Raw genomic sequence first — 21150 nt, forward strand, 5'->3', positions numbered from 1 at the left:
TGTTTGTTCTACACCCAGTTACCTAAGTCAGGGTTACATTTTTGTATCAAAACTTGTGTCACAAGTTTTGATATTCATATCTGGGACAGTGGTTCTCAGAAGGGTTTGTTATTCCACCAGCTGGGTTGGGTTTTTTCTTTCTCATGATGCTTGGTTCCACCTTAGACATCCTGGGCAGTATTCATCTGCCTAGCCAAACACTGCTGGTGACTCGGTGGGTTCCAGTGGGCACAGTCAGTGGGTCATAAGTCCTGTTTCAGGCGCTTATCTTAGGCAGTAGACAAACAAAATAAATGCTGTCCCTCCAAGCTGATTCTAGAAAACAGACTTACTTGTTTACTACCAATGCTTCATAAAATGAAGAGCATTTTTCATTTTATTAATCAGAAAAAGCCACTAAAGCTAGAACTGAGGATACTATTGCAAAATTCTTGCCAAACTGGCCCCATGGGATCCACATGAGGGAATATCTCATGTACTACATGAGGTATTTTGGGGGCTGCTTCCTACTGTCAACAACCACCTGGAGTAGATCTTCCTCTTGGTCACCCTTGCAGCTTCTTGACAAACAGGGTAAGATATACCTAGCACCTGGCCAACATTCACAGTCTATAACTTCACAGGCCAACTCCTGGCACAGTGAAGAAGATGCATTATACAGCATGGGGGGCAATTAGAACATAGGGTTGGGGGCTGAGCAGTAGCTATCTGATTTTAATTAAATCACCTAAGACAGTATATCTGATTGTGAACTATTTCAGAAATTCTGCTTGCTTTAATAGTTTATTCTGTCAGGGACAAGAAACATAAAATAACCCGTGGTCAGTCTATGACGATTCAGAAGATAAAGCAAAAGAGAAGAATATGCCAGTATGGAGAAATCACATATTCACATATTCAGTCTGTCAAATTCAAAACCTGGGAAAATAGCTGCAGCTTTGAATGTTTTATTCAAGTTTTTTTCAGGCATTTGTCCTAGAGGATAGAGCTTCTGGTCATTTCATTAAATGACTGAAAATTAACATCAAGGTTTTTACCAAATAATTAAGATTCATCTACGGATAAAATAAGAAAGTAATACAACTCACCATATTTTATTTAATTCTCTCAAATATGCTTAACAATATGAATGTGTAAAAATGATAAATTTTTGAGTCAAAACGCAAGGTTGTGTTCTGCATTTGTAACGCTGCTTATAAGACCTCTTTTCGTTTAGCAGTATATTAAGAAATTTAAAAATAATGAGATACAAGCTAAAATAGATTTGGAAGTGGCTGGTTTTAGGCTTATAATTTGTCTGGTGTTAGGCCTATAATTCCAAGCATTTTGACAGTTTTGTCACTTAATGAAACACCAACATATCACAGGCAATATGCAGCTGCTACTCTTCATTGCTTTCTAATTGGAGCTTGTTTGCAAACTTTCCTTTTCTTTGAGTAAAAACCACACACAAAAATCTTTGAAGTGGTTTTGGTTTCTTTACAGCAGAAAATATCATAACACATTAATAGTATTATGTGAAATCCTGGCCCCACTGAAATGAGTGGCAAAGCATTTGTGTCATTGGGGTCGGTGTTCACACACAATATATATGCGCTAGGGGAAAAAATAAAATTATTTAAACATTTCAAAATACAGCCATATGACTGATAGGGCAAAGGACAAAGGATGTAGGAAGCATGTGCATGCATGAAAATCCTGTTGACACCCTGGTGACACAAATGGACCTGTGCTAGATCTCTCCAAGTGCATTGTTCTCAGAGACCTTGACTGGTATCTTTTCTTCATGGAAGCCACGATACTAACTCAAATCCTGTCCAAACCCGTTCCCTGAAGTAGGTATTGACTGCATATAGCATGAAAATGCCTGAAGACAAAATGTCAGAAGACTTCTTGAAGAAAAGGTGGGAAAAGGGGAAACATAACCCATACTGCTGACAACACAAAGCTGTGTGGTGTGGTCAACATGCTGAAGGGAAGGGATGCCATCCAGAGGGGCCTCGACAGGTTCAGTGCAAACCGCACGAAACTCAACAAGGCCAAGTGCAAGGTCCTGCACCTGGGTTGGGGCAACCCCAAGCACAAATACAGGTTAGGCAGAGAATGGATTGATATCAGCCCTGAGGAGAAGGACTTGGGGGTGTTGATTATGGAGACGCTCAACATGACTTGGCAGTGTGTGCTTAAAACTGAGAAAGCCAAATGTGTCCTGGACTTCACCAAAGGAAGCGTGACCAGCAGGTCGAGGGAGGTAATTCTGCCCGTCTACTCTGCTTTCAAGACCCCACCTGCAGTTCTGTGTCCAACTCTGGGGCCCCCAACACAAAATGGACATGGCCATTTTTTGAGCAAGTCCAGAGGAGGCCACAAAGATGATCAGAGGGCTGGAGTGCCTCTCTTCTGAGGGAAGGCTGAGGGAGTTGGGCTTGTTTAGCCTGGAGAAGAGAAGGCTCTGGGGAGACCTTAGAGCAGCTTCTAGTGCCTAAAGGGGGCCTACAAGAATTCTGCAGAGGGACTTTTTACAAAGGCCTGTAGTGACAACACAGAGAGGGGATGGCTTTAAGCTGGAAGAGGGTAGATTTAGATTAGGTATTAGGAAGAAATTCTTCCCTGTGAGGGTGCTGAGGTGCTGGCACAGGGTGCTCAGAGAAGCTGCGGCTGCCCCATCCCTGACAGTGTTCAAGGCCCGGTTGGACAGAGGCTTGAGCAACCTGGTCTAGTGGAAGGTGTCCCTGCCTAGGGCAGGGGGTTGGAACTAGATGGTCTTTAAGGTCCCTTCCAACCCAAACCATTCTGTGTTTCCAGTATTGTATGAAGACTCAGCACCAGTTAGCCCGAAGTCTCAAACAGACATCAGTCTGGATGGACAGGATAGACAGAATGTAAGGACAGTGAACAAAAGAAAGCAATGAAGATGGGCTGAAGGGATGCACACTTGTTCCACTGTTATTTTTAGTGTGTGTTTTGTGTATGGCATAGACTTGTGAAGAGTAAAGCTGCATATAAATCAGAGAGAGGTCTTTTAAATAAAGACATTAAAATGTCAGCAATGGAGAAAAACAGCATAATGAGGGCTAAGGGTGAGCTGGAGAGATTGTGTGCAGAGAGAAGCCAGGATAAAACAGCCACGCATCCTAAGGAAAGAAAGTGTGTAGCACTGTGGAAAATTCTTTAATAGTCCCGTTGGTGTCCTTACAGCTTTCAGCCTTTGGCTGGCTCTTCCCTTAAGTTTCATTACCTAGGAGATGCTGAAGTGCTCTAATGGCCTTTCTGGATCACCTAGTTATTCTGGAAAGTGTTTATGTTTCAAAGATGGCTAAAGGAAGAGCCATTTGGAACAGAGAGATATGGAAGGGACATTTCTTGTTAAAGAAAAATGATTATTGACTTAGATTTGATATTTTTGCTTATCTAGATGAATTAGTTCATAGAAAGGTTATTATCCTGGCAATATCACAAAGAATACATGGAAATACTAGCTTATGAAGGCACCTAGCCCTAGCTCAAAAACCTCAACTTATCACACTTATGACCACAGATTTTCTTGTTAGCAACCCATGGAGAACAAGAGCTGAGCTTTTAATAGCTTTGTCATTCATTACAGGAAATAGCTACTTAGTCAAGTCTAAACTATATATAAAGCATAGCTAAAACTTTTGCAGAAGTGTTGTAAGACAATAGCATTGATTAATTACACCAGGGTTTTCAAAAACATGTTTCAGTACAGAGTGTCTATAGAGATGTCACCTTTTTCCTTAAAGAGCAAAGATCAAAATCAGTTTGAGCTGCAAGGAAGAGGATAGTCCCAAACAATCCTGAAATATTTGATTCTAGAATTTACACCCAGGATTTGAAAACCAAACAGTGTACTTTGAGATGGTGCACAGGGACCAAAGAAAACTTTTCTCAAATGGAAATTTTGATTAATTATCAGGGACTGATAGAATTAGAGTACAGTTACCATTCACATTGGATAGGGAAAGGGTAAAAGTCACAATATTTTTAATTTTATTGACTGTTGTGTTGTGGTTTATGTCCCAGAAATAGCAATGAAATACCTATTTCAGTGTAATATATGTCATTCTAGTTCTGGAGAGAACTACCAATATCATAGGTTGCATGGCAATAGAGAAGTGAGTGTGTATTGCTGCATCAGTTTATTATGTCAAATAATGAGGAAGAAAAAAATCTTTGACATTATCTCAGCATTAAAGATATATAGCATATGGGCATGATATATGTACCTGTGGACCAAAGAAGAACATGAAAATAGCCATCATTCACATCTATTTTTACTGATAAAAACCCTGAATGTTTGAAGATCATTCCTGGAAGAGTCTTTTTTACTTTTTTTTTGCAAGTGGTTGAAAATCAGTAACTGTGAAAAACAGTGGAGATGTTTTTCTGTGTGGAAAGGCTTTTTTTTCCCTAGGTGGATATACAGTTTAATCAGGGTGATTTGGGTTCCTAGGATCAAGAGACCTCAAAAAAGAAACAGCTACTGACAAAACTATTGATAAGATGGGGTTTTGTGAAAGCAGAGCACTGGTTTGGGCTGTGAGTGATCAATCAAGTTTAGCATTGTATTCAGAGAAGTAAGTTTTTTAAAGAAGAAAACAAGTGGTTTCCTTGTACGTTTACCAAATTCTCTAATACAGGTACTAAAGGTCTTGGACACCGAAACTCCTTTCTTCTTCTGGAAAAACCAGTGACTCGAAAGTAGTAGAAAAAGACAGAATCACAGCCGTTTTTTTCCCAACTTATTTCAGCTACCTGTTCATTGCATCTGACAAACCCAAACTTGCATGCCTTGGAGAAAATTGAACCCTGTGGCCATGTAGTAGAGCTTTTCCACTGGTCTTGTGATATTCTTTGTCTCTAACATGTTCTTCAAGCACAGCGGAAATATTTGACTTGATTCATGAATTAATTGAGGGAAAGCCAGTGATTTCTGCTACTCAGATCATCGCAGGGGTTGTAAAATCACTGGGAATAGCCACACTGTGTAAGCGTCCTTTAGTCAGAGCCACAACTTGACTGTAACCTGGCAAGGAATAGGACTGTGGCACATGGACTCAGTAGCATAGACCTGAAAGGTGCCCAACTCCGTTTGTATGGCCATACGTCTAAGGAAGGGAACAGAGCAGAAGTCATGTGCAGCAAGTCTGGCTTCCAGCTCCCAGCCTGCACATGCCACATATTTGTATGTGGAGTTATGAAAAAGTGTATTTTTAATAAGCTCTGAATAAGCTATGGTTATAGCTCCTGAGGCTTTGTGCAGATAACCCCACCATATACTGTGATTTCTATATTAGCTCATGCAGTCTGCATAGGTAACCAGCTTACCCAGTTCTCTGCACAGCACCTGGTCTGCCTGGAGAAAGCATATAAACACCTCTTTGCCTTCAGCAAGTAGGAAATGTCCCAAAACATCTATTTTTACCAGAGCAAGGCTGAGTTGCCATGTTACAGTCGAAACAAAGAGTAATTAGCAATTCATTGAAAAGATACAAGAAAAGAAATCATACAAAGGGGGGAGTCCTTGCCGCTATCTCACTTTCCTCATTCTTATCTTTTACTTCCTATTTCTGGCTTTTCATTTTGGACTTTGCAGCTCAGCTTCCTTTCGGTGTTTCCCTTTGAATCTTTGCTTCTTGTGTAGCATTGTGCTTACGGCGCTTTGTAAAGGAAGCCTGGGAAAAGGTTGGATCATTCAGGAATGTATGGTAACGTATTTTTAGTTTAAGGACTGCCTTTTGGAAATAAGCAACAAGGGTCATGTATTAATCCTTTTCCTATGTTTAAAGAGATATTAGTGCTTCCTGCTTATCTGCCTTTATGTGTTCAAAAGACTGGAAAACAGCAGTGGCCAGAATGCATAAGTTCAGAAGAATTGAAGTGAATGTTACTCTCTGTTTTTAAGAGTAAAACAAACAAAACCTTATAGTATTGGCCTAATGAATAGGCTTGTTTATCAGCACAGATTAATCATGTATCATGGGGTATGTCACTTCATGGGGACCTTGTGGGGTCAAACAAGTGGGGTCAAACTTCTCAGAGGGCATAAATACAACCTGAAGACTCCCCCCTCCCAAGCTGCTTTTGATTGAGAAATTGATTATTTGCCAAAGAACTAGAAAAATCGTGCTCTGAAGTATTCAGCTGGAAACACACTTCACAGCTCACTGATACTAAAGCAATGATTGCTCAGTTCCCTGTAGTGTTGAACCTAAGGATTGAAACCTTTTCTGCTTCCATAAGAAATGCCAAACATTATATATGGTGATGTAATTATGATGTAAACTGGCACCAAGACAATTTATACTGTAAATTTGGGAAAGAAAAAATAGCTCTGATCTGATCCAGTAAATATTCCACATTTAAAGTATATTTATACCACAAGTTAAATAATGGTGCCAACTTTTCTGCTGTTGATAGCTGGAGAAGCTTCATTAATTCCCGTTGCATCAATTTCAAGAGAGAGCTTAGTTCAGGGCCTTATAGGATCATGCTGTTCATTGGAAAGAAAAGCTTAATGGATTCAACAGGTAAACCAACAAAGAAACATTTAAAATTAGAGGGAGTGACATTAGATTTATTTCACAACCTAATCAATGGACAGCATGGAAGATCATAATACTATTATTTCCTCCATGCCACTCATGTATAAGACAGACCTCTATCTGTTCATACTGTTTTCTTCCATTACATGTATTTTTTTATCCATTGTAATAATTTACTTTGGCTTCTAGCTCCAAGCACAGAATACAGTTTCCATCTTAGTCCAAATAATATTGGATAGTTGCTAGGGGAGTGTGCTGATTTGTTTTACGATTTCTTTTCCTCACCACATCTGTCTGTAATTTTTTTATTTATCATCTCCCTAGGACATTTTTCCTGTTAGAAACCCAAACATGAAATGGAGACCTTTCAGATTTAGTTTGGTGTTTTATACAAAGAACATTTCCTAAATATATTTACAGAACAGGATTTTATCAGCTGGTGGTTACTACCAGGCATAAACACCTAAGTGAATGTGTGGATGGTCTGCACACTCCCCTGTTATCTCCTCTGAGGGAGCAAGCAGATAGGAATTTAAAGGAAGGTGTGAACTAACTTAGGGAAGACCTAAGGGAGGGACTCAAGGGAGAGCCTTTCTGCTCCTTACTGCTGCCCTGTGAAGTCTCATGCGCTGAATATGCAACCTGTTTCTTTGGGCTATTTCACACTTGTGGGAAGATTTGACAAGAGTTCCTGCCCTTAGCTGTGCTCCCTGCCCCTCTGACTGAATTTGGTCTTTCTCTCCCACTGAGAGATTGCCCAGTGGGATTGTGTGGGCTCCTCAGGACCACAGCATGTCCTATTAATATAAAGCAATGTCAGTTTTAGTTGATGCCAGCAGAAATGGGCAGTGATTTACACTATTTTGCTGAGCTGTGAACTGTGGGGTGATGTTGGGTTGTATTATTTTTTTTTGAACAGGCTTTTGCCATGTTGTAGGTGTGATGGGGTCATTGGTAAGCACACCCATTTCTAATTTATTTGCTCTTTGTAACCTTGCACTTTTGTTTCTCCTTGGTTTTTAGAGGAATCTTCACTTCATGTTTGAAGTATTCCTTTCACCTCCCAGAGGACAGTTGCTTTGGATTTTGAAGATGAAATTGTTTACTACTACTAATTGCTGTCATATCATAGCTACCAATAGTACTTCGTTGGTTTACAAGAGACTTCAACCTAATGCTTTAATTTTTACACTTTAAATTCACCAATTAGTCCAAGATTACATGTGAACACAGGCATGAGCTAGTGCATGTAAACATCTGCCAGCTGGCAACTGTGATTAGAAGAACTATATTTTGAGTAATTATATACTGTATAAGATGGATGCCTGCAAACGTTTACTGCAGTATAGTCTACCTTTGACATATGTTAAACATATTAGGTTTTCTCTCCTCTCCTGTCCTCTCCTGTCCTGACCTGCCCTGCCTGTCCTGTCCTGTCCTGTCCTCTCCTCTCCTCTCCTTTCCTCTCTTCTCCTGTCTAGTACCCATGCACACCAGAATTATAGGAACAATCTACTCAAATTCAATATACTGTATGTGGGTTTTCTCATCTTCTTCACAAGAGAGAAGAGTTCAGCTTTTTGTTTTGGATCTATCAACTCACATTTGCATTCATGAAGAAAAGCCTTTCCTGCTCTCCTCTATTTCCAGCATAGCCCTTCATTATATTTGGCAGCCTACTCAGTGCCTGAGTACGTACATTGCCCGAGTGGGCAGCATACTCAGCCCACTCGAGACAGAGGGTTCCCGAATAGCAAGCTGGTCACAGCATGCAAGTTTAAATTGATTTGATTCCCACTAACTTCAGTGGCAGCAACTTTTGGTGTTCAGAGATTTATTTATGGCTAGCTTTATTTCTTTTTTTCCTTTCCTGTAGATCTTTCTTTAGAGCAGAAATTTCCATCTCTCCGGTGGCTCATCTGTTACACTGAACTCTGGTTGTTTGCTGTTTCTTGTCAAGGCTCTGGCAGCATGAATAAATCTAAAGGAGGATGGAGGAAATTGAGACTTATTTTCTGTTTATTTACACTGATGTCATTGAAGAGCAACATCAGGGCGTCCCATAGAGTTTGATCAGATAGAAGCGGTGTAAAGGGGAGGAGAATGAGCCCCCCCAGATCTATGTTAAGGCTGTGCAGACGGTGCTGGTGATGGATGTGGATTTCCCCCTTCGGTTGTGAGGTCGGGGCAGCTCATTGATCATTCTCCTGAACTTCCTGCGGAAGACCCCACAAAATGCTGGTTTCTGTCTGACCTGTTTTAAATTCCAGCAGTAACTGTTGAGTGAAATGTTTAATTCAGCTCCTCCTAAATACTGATTAAAAAGTACCGTTTCGGTGCAGGCAGGAAAAACACAACAAGCATCCGAGCTTGGTTGTTAAATGACATGATCTCACTTTGTTCCTTAGCGTAACTGTCCACACCTCCTCGAAGGGGATAGTAAAGATTTATTCTTTTAAAGATTATTCTTTCAGCAGTGAGATGATTCAGTGTGATTTCCTAACGGCCGTGTGAGCTGTGCTAGCGAGACAGAGCTGTCCTGTCAGCAGCGTGCCCCGTGTCAGAGCGATCCCTCTCCTGCAGGAAGGTAATGCACCCTCCCCAGTTTCTTTTTTTCTTCAGTTGTGTGTTGTGGGTTTTTTTTTCTTTTCTTTTGGCAGACGTCCTTGAGCATTTGAGACGGATGTGAGAGAGTTTTTAGTCCTCATGCAAAACAACCAACTAAACATAACAGATTACATCAGCTCAGGCTTTTCAATTCCTGGATGGCAGCAGAGTGCTAATCCAACCTTCATCCTGGATTTCATAAACTGAAACAAGGGAGGCTGGCAGGAGCAGCGCTGCCGGATTGAGGAAGCTGACGACGGTGCAGCATGTGGGCAACACACTGTATAAAGCTCATAAACTTGTAGGCTGATGTGTGCAGCTACCACTTTGGATTCTGTACTGCTGCTTCCCTCGGCACAAGGCACCAGCAGGCTGAGCATTAAAGCCTGCTCTTTGGAACGGAGCATTTACCCCTGCAAGACATGAAGGGCTTCCTGTTTCTCACACTCCTCCTGATGCCTGTGCACGCTGGAACTGCTTGGAGTGCGAAATACGCAGTAGATTGTCCCGAGCCCTGTGACAGTAACGCATGCAAAAGTACCTTGCGCTGTAAGCGAACGGTGCTGGATGACTGTGGCTGTTGCAGAGTGTGTGCAGCTGCTCTGGGGGAGACTTGCTATCGTACGGTCTCGGGTATGGATGGTGTCAAGTGTGGTCCTGGGCTGAAGTGCCAGTTTTACACTGAGGAGGATGACTTTGGTGATGAATTTGGTATCTGCAAAGGTAACAATATTCACTTTGCATGCACCCACCTTGGCAATTTGACAGCAGCCTACATACAGAGCTTGACTCCTGCTTGAAAGGTCTAAAATGGGATTTCTCCAGCTCAGCCCTTATCCAAGAAGAAAGTGAAAAATACAGGTGTTACATGTAGGAGGACAGGGTTATTAACGCGAGAATATTGTTTAGATTTGGGGACATGTGTGAGGAAATATGGATGGGGTGTGCTTGAATGAGATTTTTGACTGTGACTTGGGAGACCCAGGCACTAGTCCTGATCCTTCCACTGGTTTGGTGGGTGGCTTCTTATAAATTGCAAAGACTTTAATCTTGCAAGTCCAACCTTGTCACAGGATCCCTGCTCCTGATGCACTCTCCCTGGGGTAAGCTTCCCTCAGGCACTGCCAGCTGCCTGCCCAGGGACCAGGTACTCTTTCTGGGGTCTGAGAGATGGAGATAACAGCACCCCCTGAGCGCCTGGGAACATTGTTTTGTTTAATTCAGTCCTGCCTTTGAGGTGCTCAGCTACCCTAGGGATGCCGTCAGGGGAGGCAGAGACATTCCTGCCTGAAATATGGGAATAACAGAACAGGAGCTGACTGAGAGATGAGCAGCCAGCCACTGCTCTCAGCTTATTCCAGGTACACTATATGCTGATTTCTTTAGTTATAGACTATAATGGCATTTTTCATTTAAGAGCAATCCACAGTCCATGCAAAAAGGAGAATATATAAAAGGAGAGGAGAAGGAGGATGAAAGTTTTTAAAAATAAATAATTTTAAAAAAAGGTTTTGCAAAATGTAAATGCAGTGAGTTTTCCTGTGTTCACGTACCACTTCAGTAAGTAGATACAGATATGACTTTGAATAACTTCCTTAAAAGTGAAGATGTCTTGGCAGTTAAATATCAGGAGTATTAATAGCCTCAGTTAAAGTATTGACTTAGGACCAGATGCTGCAAAAGTCATTCAGGCTGACTCACTTACAGCACACACTTATTTACATTGGTATTTAAAAACAAATTCATGTGCATGTTTGAGAGTGAGACCCAAAATACTACTTTTATTTCTAAGGACTAGACTCTATGCATAAATGTCATATCTTTGGTGCACACACCAGAAAAGTATTTGACTGAGATAGTTGTCTGATCTTCAGTTTATTAAAAGTTACTGCAGTGCAAGATATGGCTATGATTCTTCTCACAGGTCTTTTGAGTGATTATATAATTTTCAATGTCCTCATAGAAATTTCTTTCCAATAGCAGACTTCAAATAGGAAAAAAAAAAACATTGAGGGACATGAGATTTGAATCCCTGGGGCTGAATCTTGGAAGATCTGTAGAAAATGTTTTCCTTTTTTATTCCCAGCGAGTCAGTGGAAAAACTCCCATTATTTTCAATAAAGCCATATGTTGACTTAGAGTTGTAAATCAGCATTTGAAGCCCATATTCCCCATATACTTATTTGCACTAAATATTATTGATGTCATTTCCAATTCTTTTTTTCATGTCAGCTCTGAGATAGTACAATGTCTCTCTGTATGTATGTGAATTTTATCAGGGAAATTGTGAGGCCAAGTATTATTTTTTTATATCCATTTATAGCTATGATACCAGATCACTCACTCATTTTGATAACTTCCATGTTTGTAATAATTCACAGTCAGGATGGCTATATTGTCTCTAGTTGCCTGCGACTTATTTACTTTGGAGTTGTGGAAAAATGATCTTCACTCTCTGTTCTTCAATTTCTCATTTTTAAAATGCCTAAGGCATGGACAGAATAAGTTTCAGAGCAATTTTTGAGTACTTTTAGTGTTATAAGAATGATAATATAATAATAATATTATTATCAATAGCAATGCCATTATTGTCCAGAACAGACTAAGGAATACTGGTGCTCTGCACTTTTGTTACTAAATAGCCTCCAAACCCAAGCTATAACTGTCACAGCGAAGAACCTGCTCTTGCTTCCCTTAGATCACTGGGAGCTTCTTCTGCTGAGCAAAACCTTCTAACAGCAAAATTGACTCAGATCTTAGTTTTATAAAAAATGAAGAGTGGCGTCAATGACAGATTATTCCACATGGAGCCAAGTGCTTTGTCTCAGACTTGTTTCATGTTGCTGTGCACGGCTTTGCATCCCACCTCTCTGGGCTGAGCAGCTGAGCACCTGCAGCAGACAGATTGATGCTCCATGTGGTGTGTGCTCTCAGTTTGTCCCTCAGGGAGAATTGTGCACAAAAAACCTGTTTCACTTTGGCAAGATTTTGTTTTTGTTTTATGTGGACAAACATCAGATCAAAGAGTGTCCTTGCTTGGGAAGGGGAGTCTGGTGAAGCTCAGTGAGGTGCTCTCATGCTGAAGGGTTTCACTGTACAGTTGCTAGGAGGGAACTGGTCAGTTTTCCAGTGTTTCCATTTATAAAAGCATAGCCATAGGACATGCAGAGAACTGTAAATTATTGATTTAATTTTGGGGCATTAGCTTGGTTTTCAGATAGCTGTATGGCAAAACTAAATATTTGCACTGATTCAAAAGGAGACTGGGCAAACTGAGAAGGATAACCCTGTTGTGGGGTTATATGCTCAGAATCTATGTCTGGCTTCGGAGGTCCCAGATCTGAAAATGGGGGAGAATATGATAAGGGAGGTATAATTTCTACTTATCATGGTCATCTTGTTTCTTAAGTTTTTTGTGGGAACCTGGGCCAGCCCTGAATGGTCATTCATCTGCCCTTAGAAGTTGAATTTGAAACTCCTGGACTTGCCATTTAAGGTGATTATGCACCCTAAGTTGGCAAGAACAGCCTGAGCATAAGGACCTTTCTCCTGGGACATCCCAAGCTTCTTTTGTGATGATCTCTTGATTGGGGGTTTGGAAAGAGGACCTGGACTTTCCTTGTGTCTGTCTCTTCAGCTATGGTCCTGGGAAGGTACTCTGTTCAACAGCAAGGCAGAAGAAGTCAAGGGCTGTGACCCCAGGTTTAAACCCTCTGGGAAGTTACGTAGTCCAGCACAATATGTGTCAGCAATGGGATGGGTCAAATCCTCTGCAGCTGACTTAATTTTTTTTAAAAAGCATTTGGTCCCATCCTGACAGCTGCCCTTTGGTGCTCCTCTGTGAGCTAGCTCAGGGACAGGAGATTTGAACTGGGGCAGAGTATGACCAGGTGCAGTATAACCAGCAGCTGCCTTAGTGCCAGTGATCCCTTTACAGCGTACTCACTCTTTAAGCCAGAGATGTGGGTGAGCTGTTTGCTGTCTGCTGTGGGAAGTCGGACTTTTGCTATGTGAGAAGCCATCAGACAGGGGAAGGCTCTTCCCCGGGAGCCAGGAGTGTCTCCAGACAGAGGGTGTGTTTGCTGGATAGCTCCTCAGGTTCGAGCAGCAGATTCCATGGAGCCGATATGCACTGGCCCCAGCCACAAGCTGCTTATGCCAGCAGTAGAACGCTGCTCTAAATCATCACAGTCATATGAGTCAGCCAACAAAACGCACGAACAGTGAATTCAGGAACTTTCTGAAGTTTTCTTTTCTAAATCCAATGCTAACCTTTTAACTAAATCCTCAATGATTACATACTTACATACTCATACTGCCTTTAATTTACATTTTAATATTACAAGTGTTTCAGAGAAGGATTACTAATAACATATTGTAAATAAGTTGCATGAAGAGAAATTGTGTATATAATGTGTGTCAAGGTTTGTTAAAACTGGAAAATACTCATAACAAGCAGATGGCATGCTGAAATCCTGCAATTAATGTTTAGCTGACCTCCACTCAAAGGTTTTCCACTTTTAAGGATATAAACAGACAAGTTATTAAGACAGCAGCTAACTTGGATCATTGAGGACTGCTTTGCTACATTACTTTTTTTCAGAGTGTCCCTACGGTACCTATGGAATGGAATGCAGGAAAACCTGCAACTGTCCCTCTGGCATCTGTGACAGAGTAACTGGGAAGTGTCTGAAGTTCCCATTTTTTCAACTGTCTGCTTCAAAGCCTCCAAATCGACGAAAAATCATTTCACACACAGGTAAGATTTTGTTGGGCAGTTAATTTTAGCAGAAATTACCTTGTATGTGATTTATTACCACGCTGTGTACACTGTGTGTGAGTGATGTGTACTTTGCTGGAGCTGTGCAAACAGCGAACAGCCCAAGGCACATTTATGTTTCTTATTGGCAGCTCCCTTAACATAAGGCAAGGAATTAGGTGAGCTATGACACATGGTAAAAACATTCTGAAATCCTAACATGAGCAGAATACTTCACAGCTGTTGTGGGAGTACGGCATCTTGTGTGCAATGGGAGGCTATGCCAGGGTTTGCATTAGTCCCTTGAGATGTGGTGCATGTATATGCTTTCTGTAGCATAGGATTTCACTAAGTTTTACTACTGTTAGGTAATATATGGTAAAAATAACATCCCAGGGCTTTATACGTTTTCAGATGTCAGTAAACTGTTTTATGAAATGTTATATTATAGTAATTTATCACATTTTTTCTGGAATAAGTTCTTACCTTTAAGTTTATGTCTGAAGCCTTCAACAGAACTCTTCAGAATTAAAACTGGAGTGTTCTTGAAGCAGGAAAGAAGAATTTTTGTAGAGCTGGGATTAAAATTTATTTCCCTTTTATTCTCCACTTTGTGATACTGAGGTATATTTAACTGAACAACGTCTACTCTAAATTTAAAATACCAGTCAAAATCAACATAGGTATGAAGATCTTAAATAAATATCAAAGATTCAATCATAGACCTACTGGGAGCTTTATAGTATTTCACCCCAAAGTCTTCAAATTTTATTTCTCCTCCAACTGCAGTTTATTTGCATTATGTTGATTTTCTCCTGTTATAGTAAGCTATCTAGAATCAATACAATGCTGCCTTAATACATGATTCATGTTTCCCCCACTCTCCTTTTAGAAAAAGATAGACAGAAGCAAACTTCTGCAGCTTACAATCATACCACATATAAAATGATCTTGAAAAAACTTCATGAGATGGACCAATTATGAACCTTTTGTATTTGTATATGATTGTGCTCTTTTGCCTTTCCAGCTTTTGTTACCAAGGGTGATGAAATAACAAGAAAAAATATTCCTGTCTTGCTTTTTGTTTTCTGTATCCAGTCTATATTCCAAATCTTCCTAAGTAGCTTGTTTTCATCAGTTCCTCTCCCCTGTCCTCCCCTTGCCTTTGATCACAAACCTTCTGCTGCCAACGTTTAGCAACTTGTCTGATCCCAGCCAGGATGAGATACTGACACCGTTTTTTTACCAATGCAAAGGTTTCACACTCATTTCTGTCCCTAGAGATCCATCGCTGGAAGTAGACCAGGGACACTGTGTGTAGTACTGCATGGGATGGTCACATGCAGTTTCATTTAATAGTGGTTAGAGGTAGCTATAGCACATAGGACAGATTCTCAGCAAATTAAAACAGCTGTGAATACCTCTGCATTTTAAACAGACAAGTTTCTGGCCCTTATGTTTTATAAAGACATTATGACTATGTATACCCTCCTAAACAGTGCCAGAGCATGTTCCTGTGTATTGCAATGTGACCACCTTCATGGTCGAACAGTAGGGCAATGGCTCACATGCTTTGTCCCAGTCTATCTAGCTGTGCCAAACAACCTCAGCCACAACTCAGGAATCAGTGTCAGCCAGGGATCATTTCCAGTGAACAAACTGGATATCTTTTACCCTTTTTTGGAGAGCGAGAGAGTTTACTGGCGTGCACCAAGCTGTTCCATGCCAGCTGGCCTCAGTCAGAGAATAGCTCCAGGCATGTTCGATTTACTACTGTAGCTATCGAGAATGTGATGCTTGGTCCCTTGTCACACTGGACCATTATAGTGAGAATTGGAAACTGAACTCAAATCACCTGCCTTATGCTTAAACTACAGTAAAACACGTCTGGCTTATGCCATAATTTGGCAGAAATTTTGCAGCTGGATAATTGGAGGCATTCCGGGATATTCCTGCAAGATTTGTCAACTCAGGTTTTTCTGAAGTGTTCCCAAAACCAGGGACATTGCTGTAGGACAATATTTTAACTTTCTCATTTTCATGAAATCCACCTTTATATTTGTATATTTTCAGACAACGACATGGCATCAGGGGATGGCAATTCTGTAAAAGAGGAATTCGTTAAAGAGAAAACTATTCGCTCTCCGGTAATGAAATGGCTAAATCCTCGCTGATATTTACTCACACTCATAAGACTTTAAAGTGAATGCATTTCTCACAGATTATTGAATATGCAACAACACACTTTAAGAACAAAGTAGATCTATAGCATATGAAAATGTAACCTCTGATGGCCAATTGTTATTCTGTTTTCCATGAGCAAAATGTTTACTTAAAAATAGACTGTACAGTGTATATGATTTTTAATATTTGTTTTGATAAGTATTTGAACAGAGAAATGTATTGTGGATTCCTGAATGTATAGTAATATTAAAAAACCCAACACAATTCAACCCTCCTTGTTTAAATAATGCCAGAGGCTGACTTTTGCAGCCTGAGGCCGGGAGAGCTCTCACTGAATTCAGCGGACAGTTTGAGTGAGTGAAACTATTGGTGTGGAGCCAATGTGAAACTCACATAAACAAATCCCAGGATAGCAAACAACACCCCTGAATCACAAGAATAATAATAGCATAGGAGCACAACAGTGTGAATTAAATAAACCAGTGTAAGTAAGTCATTAGTCATTTTCTGGTTTTGGAAGTTTGGTGACAATTCCTCAGAGATAAATACATCTTTCTTCAGTGGGAAAACACCCAGCATTTTAGTTTGTACATTGTGAATAATTTAGCCAAGGCACTGCAGACATATATTGTATTTAGGTGGATTTCTAAAGTTAAATTCTGTACAGAGAAATAGCAGCTTGGTAAATTCTACGATTTGTAGATGGGGATCTGAAAAGAAACAAGCTGTTTAGCATTATTTAAATATATATGTTTCTGTAAAGTAGCTACTTTGGTGTGTTAAGGTCATGTCTGCATTTCATGGGGAGCAATGATTCCGGTGCCAGAGCCCAGCAAATAGACCTTTGTACTTTCCATCTTCATCTCTGGCTGCAGCCCATCTGCCACTCACAGGGAGTTCATCTGGTTCAGAGTAGGGAAGGCTTGGACGCTCTCTGAGTGGTGGTACCACCACAGCCTATAGTACTTTTTTTTGTTACTTTTATGACCAAGTGGTCCCATTTCAGCCAGGAGAGTAATTTATACACGTTAGAGTGTTGTAGGAACTTGCAGTCTCCCTCATTCAGTCCAGACTGGGCAATGTATTTGTTACACAAAAATCCACACTGAGATGGGTTTGCCAGTATGTTTGGAAACAGCAGGTTCTCAGATAATGGAAACTGATGTAGCTGTGTCAGAGTGAGCCTGGATTGCCTGTGTTCAGGAATGCAGAGCGCTCTCATGGAAATGTGTTTTGAATGGAGTATTTCCTTTGAAATCAATGTGAGCTTTGACAGTGACTTTAGTGAAAGAAGGAGCACGCAGTGCAGGATCTGAAAACATACTTTTAAAACTACAAACAACAGAAACTTCAATGCCTTTAGAGAGTCCAGATCCTGATTCAAAGCCAGCGTTGGTGGAAGCAGGCTGCTATCACCTGGGAAGGCAGTCCTGAACCGTGCTCTAGAATGGAATGTTGACAGTAGTAGTCGTCGAAATGTTGGCATGTCAGTGGAGGCTCTCTTTCCGTGGACACACAGAAATCTTAAACTAGCATATACCACATTTTAACGAATACTGAGTGGTTCGATCTGAGAGGGAGCAGTATTATCTTGGGCTATTTACAAGCAAGCATATTGATTCTCATCTAATGATATCAAAAGTAATTCTTCTTGATTTCATTGGGAGCAGGATCAAACCCATGGTCCTTCGGCAGACTGAAGAGAATTATTTAAAGAATGTAGTAAATATTTGCATACATTATTATTATTATTATTTTGCAGTAGTGTCATAAGTGGCATTACAAGTTCTTGAATGTATATGTAATAAGCTGGTTGGTTTAAAAAATTGTATGATTATTATTGTTCAATAAAAAAACCCCTGAAAGCGTCGCTGTCTATTTTTTCTATCCATTAATGAATAACAGAGTAGGACTGCTGCTGATGGCACAGATATGGTGCACCCAGAGTAGGCACACTTTTGCTCCCAAATCCACAGAAACCTTTTCACAATGGCTGCATCTGTTTCAGGGAATTTGCTGGGCACTATTCCCCATTGCTGAAGCTGAGTGGTGGCCCGTGTTCACAATGGTTTGCTTCCATACCAAACATCATCCATCATCTCCAAAACAAGGTGGCTGGATCCAGGTTGCCTACTGGTGACAGCCCCTTCTTGGCTAACCCCAGTACAGGAAGAGTCTGGGAGTCCTCTTGCTGGCCCAGCCGCCACCATGCCAGGGGCCGTTTAGCCCTGGGGCAGTGACTGCAGCTCCTTGGCACTGCTTGATTTACCACACAACCTGTGGATCCACACCTGGCAAGTCAGGAGAAAGGAGCAGGAGGAGAAGGAAGCCTGAAAAATTTTTTTGGATGGAGGTTCCAGGATGAACTTGTAATACTATCAAATTTCATCCTTAGGATGTCTACCTGTTGCTACTAGTGGCAAAGGGACCACACTGGTAGAAGAAATAATGCAAATGATCACGGAATCATAGAATAATTTAGATTGGAAAAAACCTTTAAGATCACTCAGTCCAACCATTAACCTAACACTGCCAAGTCCACCATAAACCATGTCCCTAAGTGCCACATCTACACATCTTTTAAATACTTCCAGGGATGGTGATTCAACCACTTCCCTGGGTAGCCTGGTCCAGTGCTTGACAAACTTTTCAGAGAAGAATTTTTTCCTAATATCCAGTCTAAACCTGCTCTGGCACAGCTTGAGGCCATTTCCTCTTGTCCTATCATGTGCTACTTGGGAGAAGAGACCCCCACCTACCTTGTTACATCCTCCTTTCAGGTAGCTGTAGAGAGTGATAAGGTCCCCCCTGAGCCTTCCCTTCTCCAGACTAAACCCCCCCAGGTCCCTCAGCCGTTCCACATCACACTTGTGCTCCAGACCCTTCACCAGCTCCATTGCTCTTCTCTGGACCAGCTCCAACACCTCAATGTCTCTCTTGCAGTGAGGGGCCCAGAACTGAACACAGGATCCGAGGTGCAGCCTCACCAGTGCCCAGTGCAGGGGGGTGATCACTGCCCTGGCCCTGCTGCCACACTGGTGCTGACACAGGCCAGGATGCTGTTGGCTTCTTGGCTGCCTGGGCACAAGCTGGATCATGTTCAGCTCCGTCAATCAGCACCCCCAGGTCCTTCTCTGCAGAGCAGCTTTCCAGACACTCTGCCCCAAGCCTGGAGCACTGCATGGGGTTGTTGTGACCCATATGCAGGACCTGGCACTTTGCCTTGTTGAACCTCATGCAATTGGCCTCAGCCCATCAACCCAGCTTGTCCAGATCCCTCTGCAGAGCCTTCCCACCCTCCAGCAGCTCAACACTCCCACCCAGTTTGGTGTTGTCTGCAAATTTACTGAGGGTGCAGTCGATCCCCTCATCCAGGTCATTGATAAAGATACTAAACAGAACTGGCCCTTCAGGACTGCCTCCCAAGGGACATAAAGGGATGCTCATGGAACTAAGGTTTCTTCACCAGCCTCTTCTTTATTTTCCACCCTTTCATCTTTCTACCTTTCCTTTCACATCTCTGCTGGCTCCCACTGCACACTCCAACTCTTTTCCCCTGTTTTACACAGGTAGATTTTGTTTTAGACTTTTTTCCTTTCTTTACTCAACATTGTGTTCCAGGCATCCTCTTCTCACCTAAACTTTCCTGCCCACACAAGTATGCAGATAGCTACAAATGCTCTTCTCTCCTGGGGAAAAAGTCATGAGATGGTTCATCATGCAACGTGCTCCTATCATCTAATTTCTAGATTTTTTTTTTGGGTGGGGGTCATATATTATTTCCAGTATGAATGTGTTTGGCAAACAGGCCTTGTTTCCAGTAGTTAGACTTTATTTTCTCGACTACTAAACAGTAAACTAGTAATACATGAACTGCCTCTTATTTTATATTTAATATGTAATTACACTAATAAGAAGTATGTGGTAATGCAATATTATAGCTTCTGTTCTAGCCCGTATTATAGGATGTTGCAGTCCCCATTACATTTCAGACAATGTACAATCATATGTTCCAGAGTGATGTCTGAAATACACAGAAAAGTCTGAAATATATGTATTTCATTATTAAAATAACATGTAATAAATATATTCCCAATGTAGATGAACTTTTAATGAAAACAGCTTTATCTGCTTAAATTGAACATGTTTAAAACATGAAACACATTTAACATAATTTAATGTACAATTTCATTATATAAATACATTCGCACCAGTATTGTGAGATGTATCATGGCCTAATCACCAGGCTGTGATTAACAATATGAATTTGCCACTCTGATCTGCCAGGATAGACGTATTAGACCAAAATCACCGAGGAACATATTTTAAATTAAGATATATTTATTATCTATCACCTCTGTACATGCTTGCTATCTATTTAAATGGACTGTCCGATCATAGCAGTGCTTTGAAAGTATTTCCTGACACCTGCAAAGTTGGTAAATATTTCCTGGTTTTGTTGTGTCTGCTGAAAATAGGAATTTTACAAGTAGAACTGACAACTTGACAGGCACCACAATGTCCAGTTTGGCACGTCTTGATGTGGTTTCCACTGGGGTTTGTGACTGTCCAAGGAAACTCAGGGTGACAAACCGAAGTGTTCTGGCTTTCTTGCTCTCCTGAAATAGGCATCACTGCTATTCAAGTGTAGTCAGTTGTTCGTCTGCCTTTACGGGTGGACACAGGCCACGCACAACGCAGCCGCGTGGCTCATTTTTGCCGAACGTGTGAGTATATTGAGTAAACAGGTGTTAATACAGCGAGACCTCCAAGCGCTGCTTCCCCTCTCCTCACGCAGCAGCTGACAGTGACCCCTGTGCCTGTGCTGGGTGCCTCGGCCATGGCTGGGGTGGTTGTTGCTCCCATGCCTGGAGAGCCCAGCTCTTCTGCAGGCGCCGGCTGGAATCTGGCTGCGGCCCAGGCAGCCTCGTATCCCCCATGCTGCTTCCTGCAGGATTCTCAGGGCAGGCAGATGCTCTGGGTAAACAAACAAACCTGAGTTTGGATGAAGAAAAAGACAGAGATTTCCTTAACCTT

At 41.4% G+C, this 21150-nt stretch overlaps 1 protein-coding gene across 2 annotated transcripts; it reads left to right on the top strand.

Annotated features, from left to right (window-relative positions):
• The first annotated feature begins 9592 nt into the window (after positions 1-9592).
• On the top strand, positions 9593-16103 carry ESM1 (endothelial cell-specific molecule 1). 2 transcript variants are annotated; one of them, XM_010017655.1, is made up of 3 exons: positions 9593-9893; positions 13774-13929; positions 16003-16103. In XM_010017655.1, exons 1-3 carry the CDS (start codon positions 9593-9595, stop codon positions 16101-16103), a joined length of 558 nt encoding a protein of 185 aa, XP_010015957.1. The 2 variants fall into 2 exon arrangements, with proteins under 2 accessions (XP_010015957.1, XP_010015958.1); XM_010017656.1 differs by lacking the exon at positions 13774-13929.
• The last annotated feature ends 5047 nt before the right edge of the window (positions 16104-21150 follow it).

The sequence above is a fragment of the Nestor notabilis genome, unplaced genomic scaffold, assembly GCF_000696875.1.
Source record: "Nestor notabilis isolate BGI_N333 unplaced genomic scaffold, ASM69687v1 scaffold8667, whole genome shotgun sequence".
NCBI classification, from domain to species: domain Eukaryota; kingdom Metazoa; phylum Chordata; class Aves; order Psittaciformes; family Psittacidae; genus Nestor; species Nestor notabilis.

Bases quoted from the DNA above. Each gene is read 5' to 3' on its own strand.
- ESM1 (XM_010017655.1), top strand. From the start codon at position 9,593: ATGAAGGGCTTCCTGTTTCTCACACTCCTCCTGATGCCTGTGCACGCT. The intron at 9,894-13,773 runs GTAACAATATTC...ACTTTTTTTCAG, and splicing joins TGAATTTGGTATCTGCAAAG to AGTGTCCCTACGGTACCTAT. The intron at 13,930-16,002 runs GTAAGATTTTGT...GTATATTTTCAG, and splicing joins AAAAATCATTTCACACACAG to ACAACGACATGGCATCAGGG.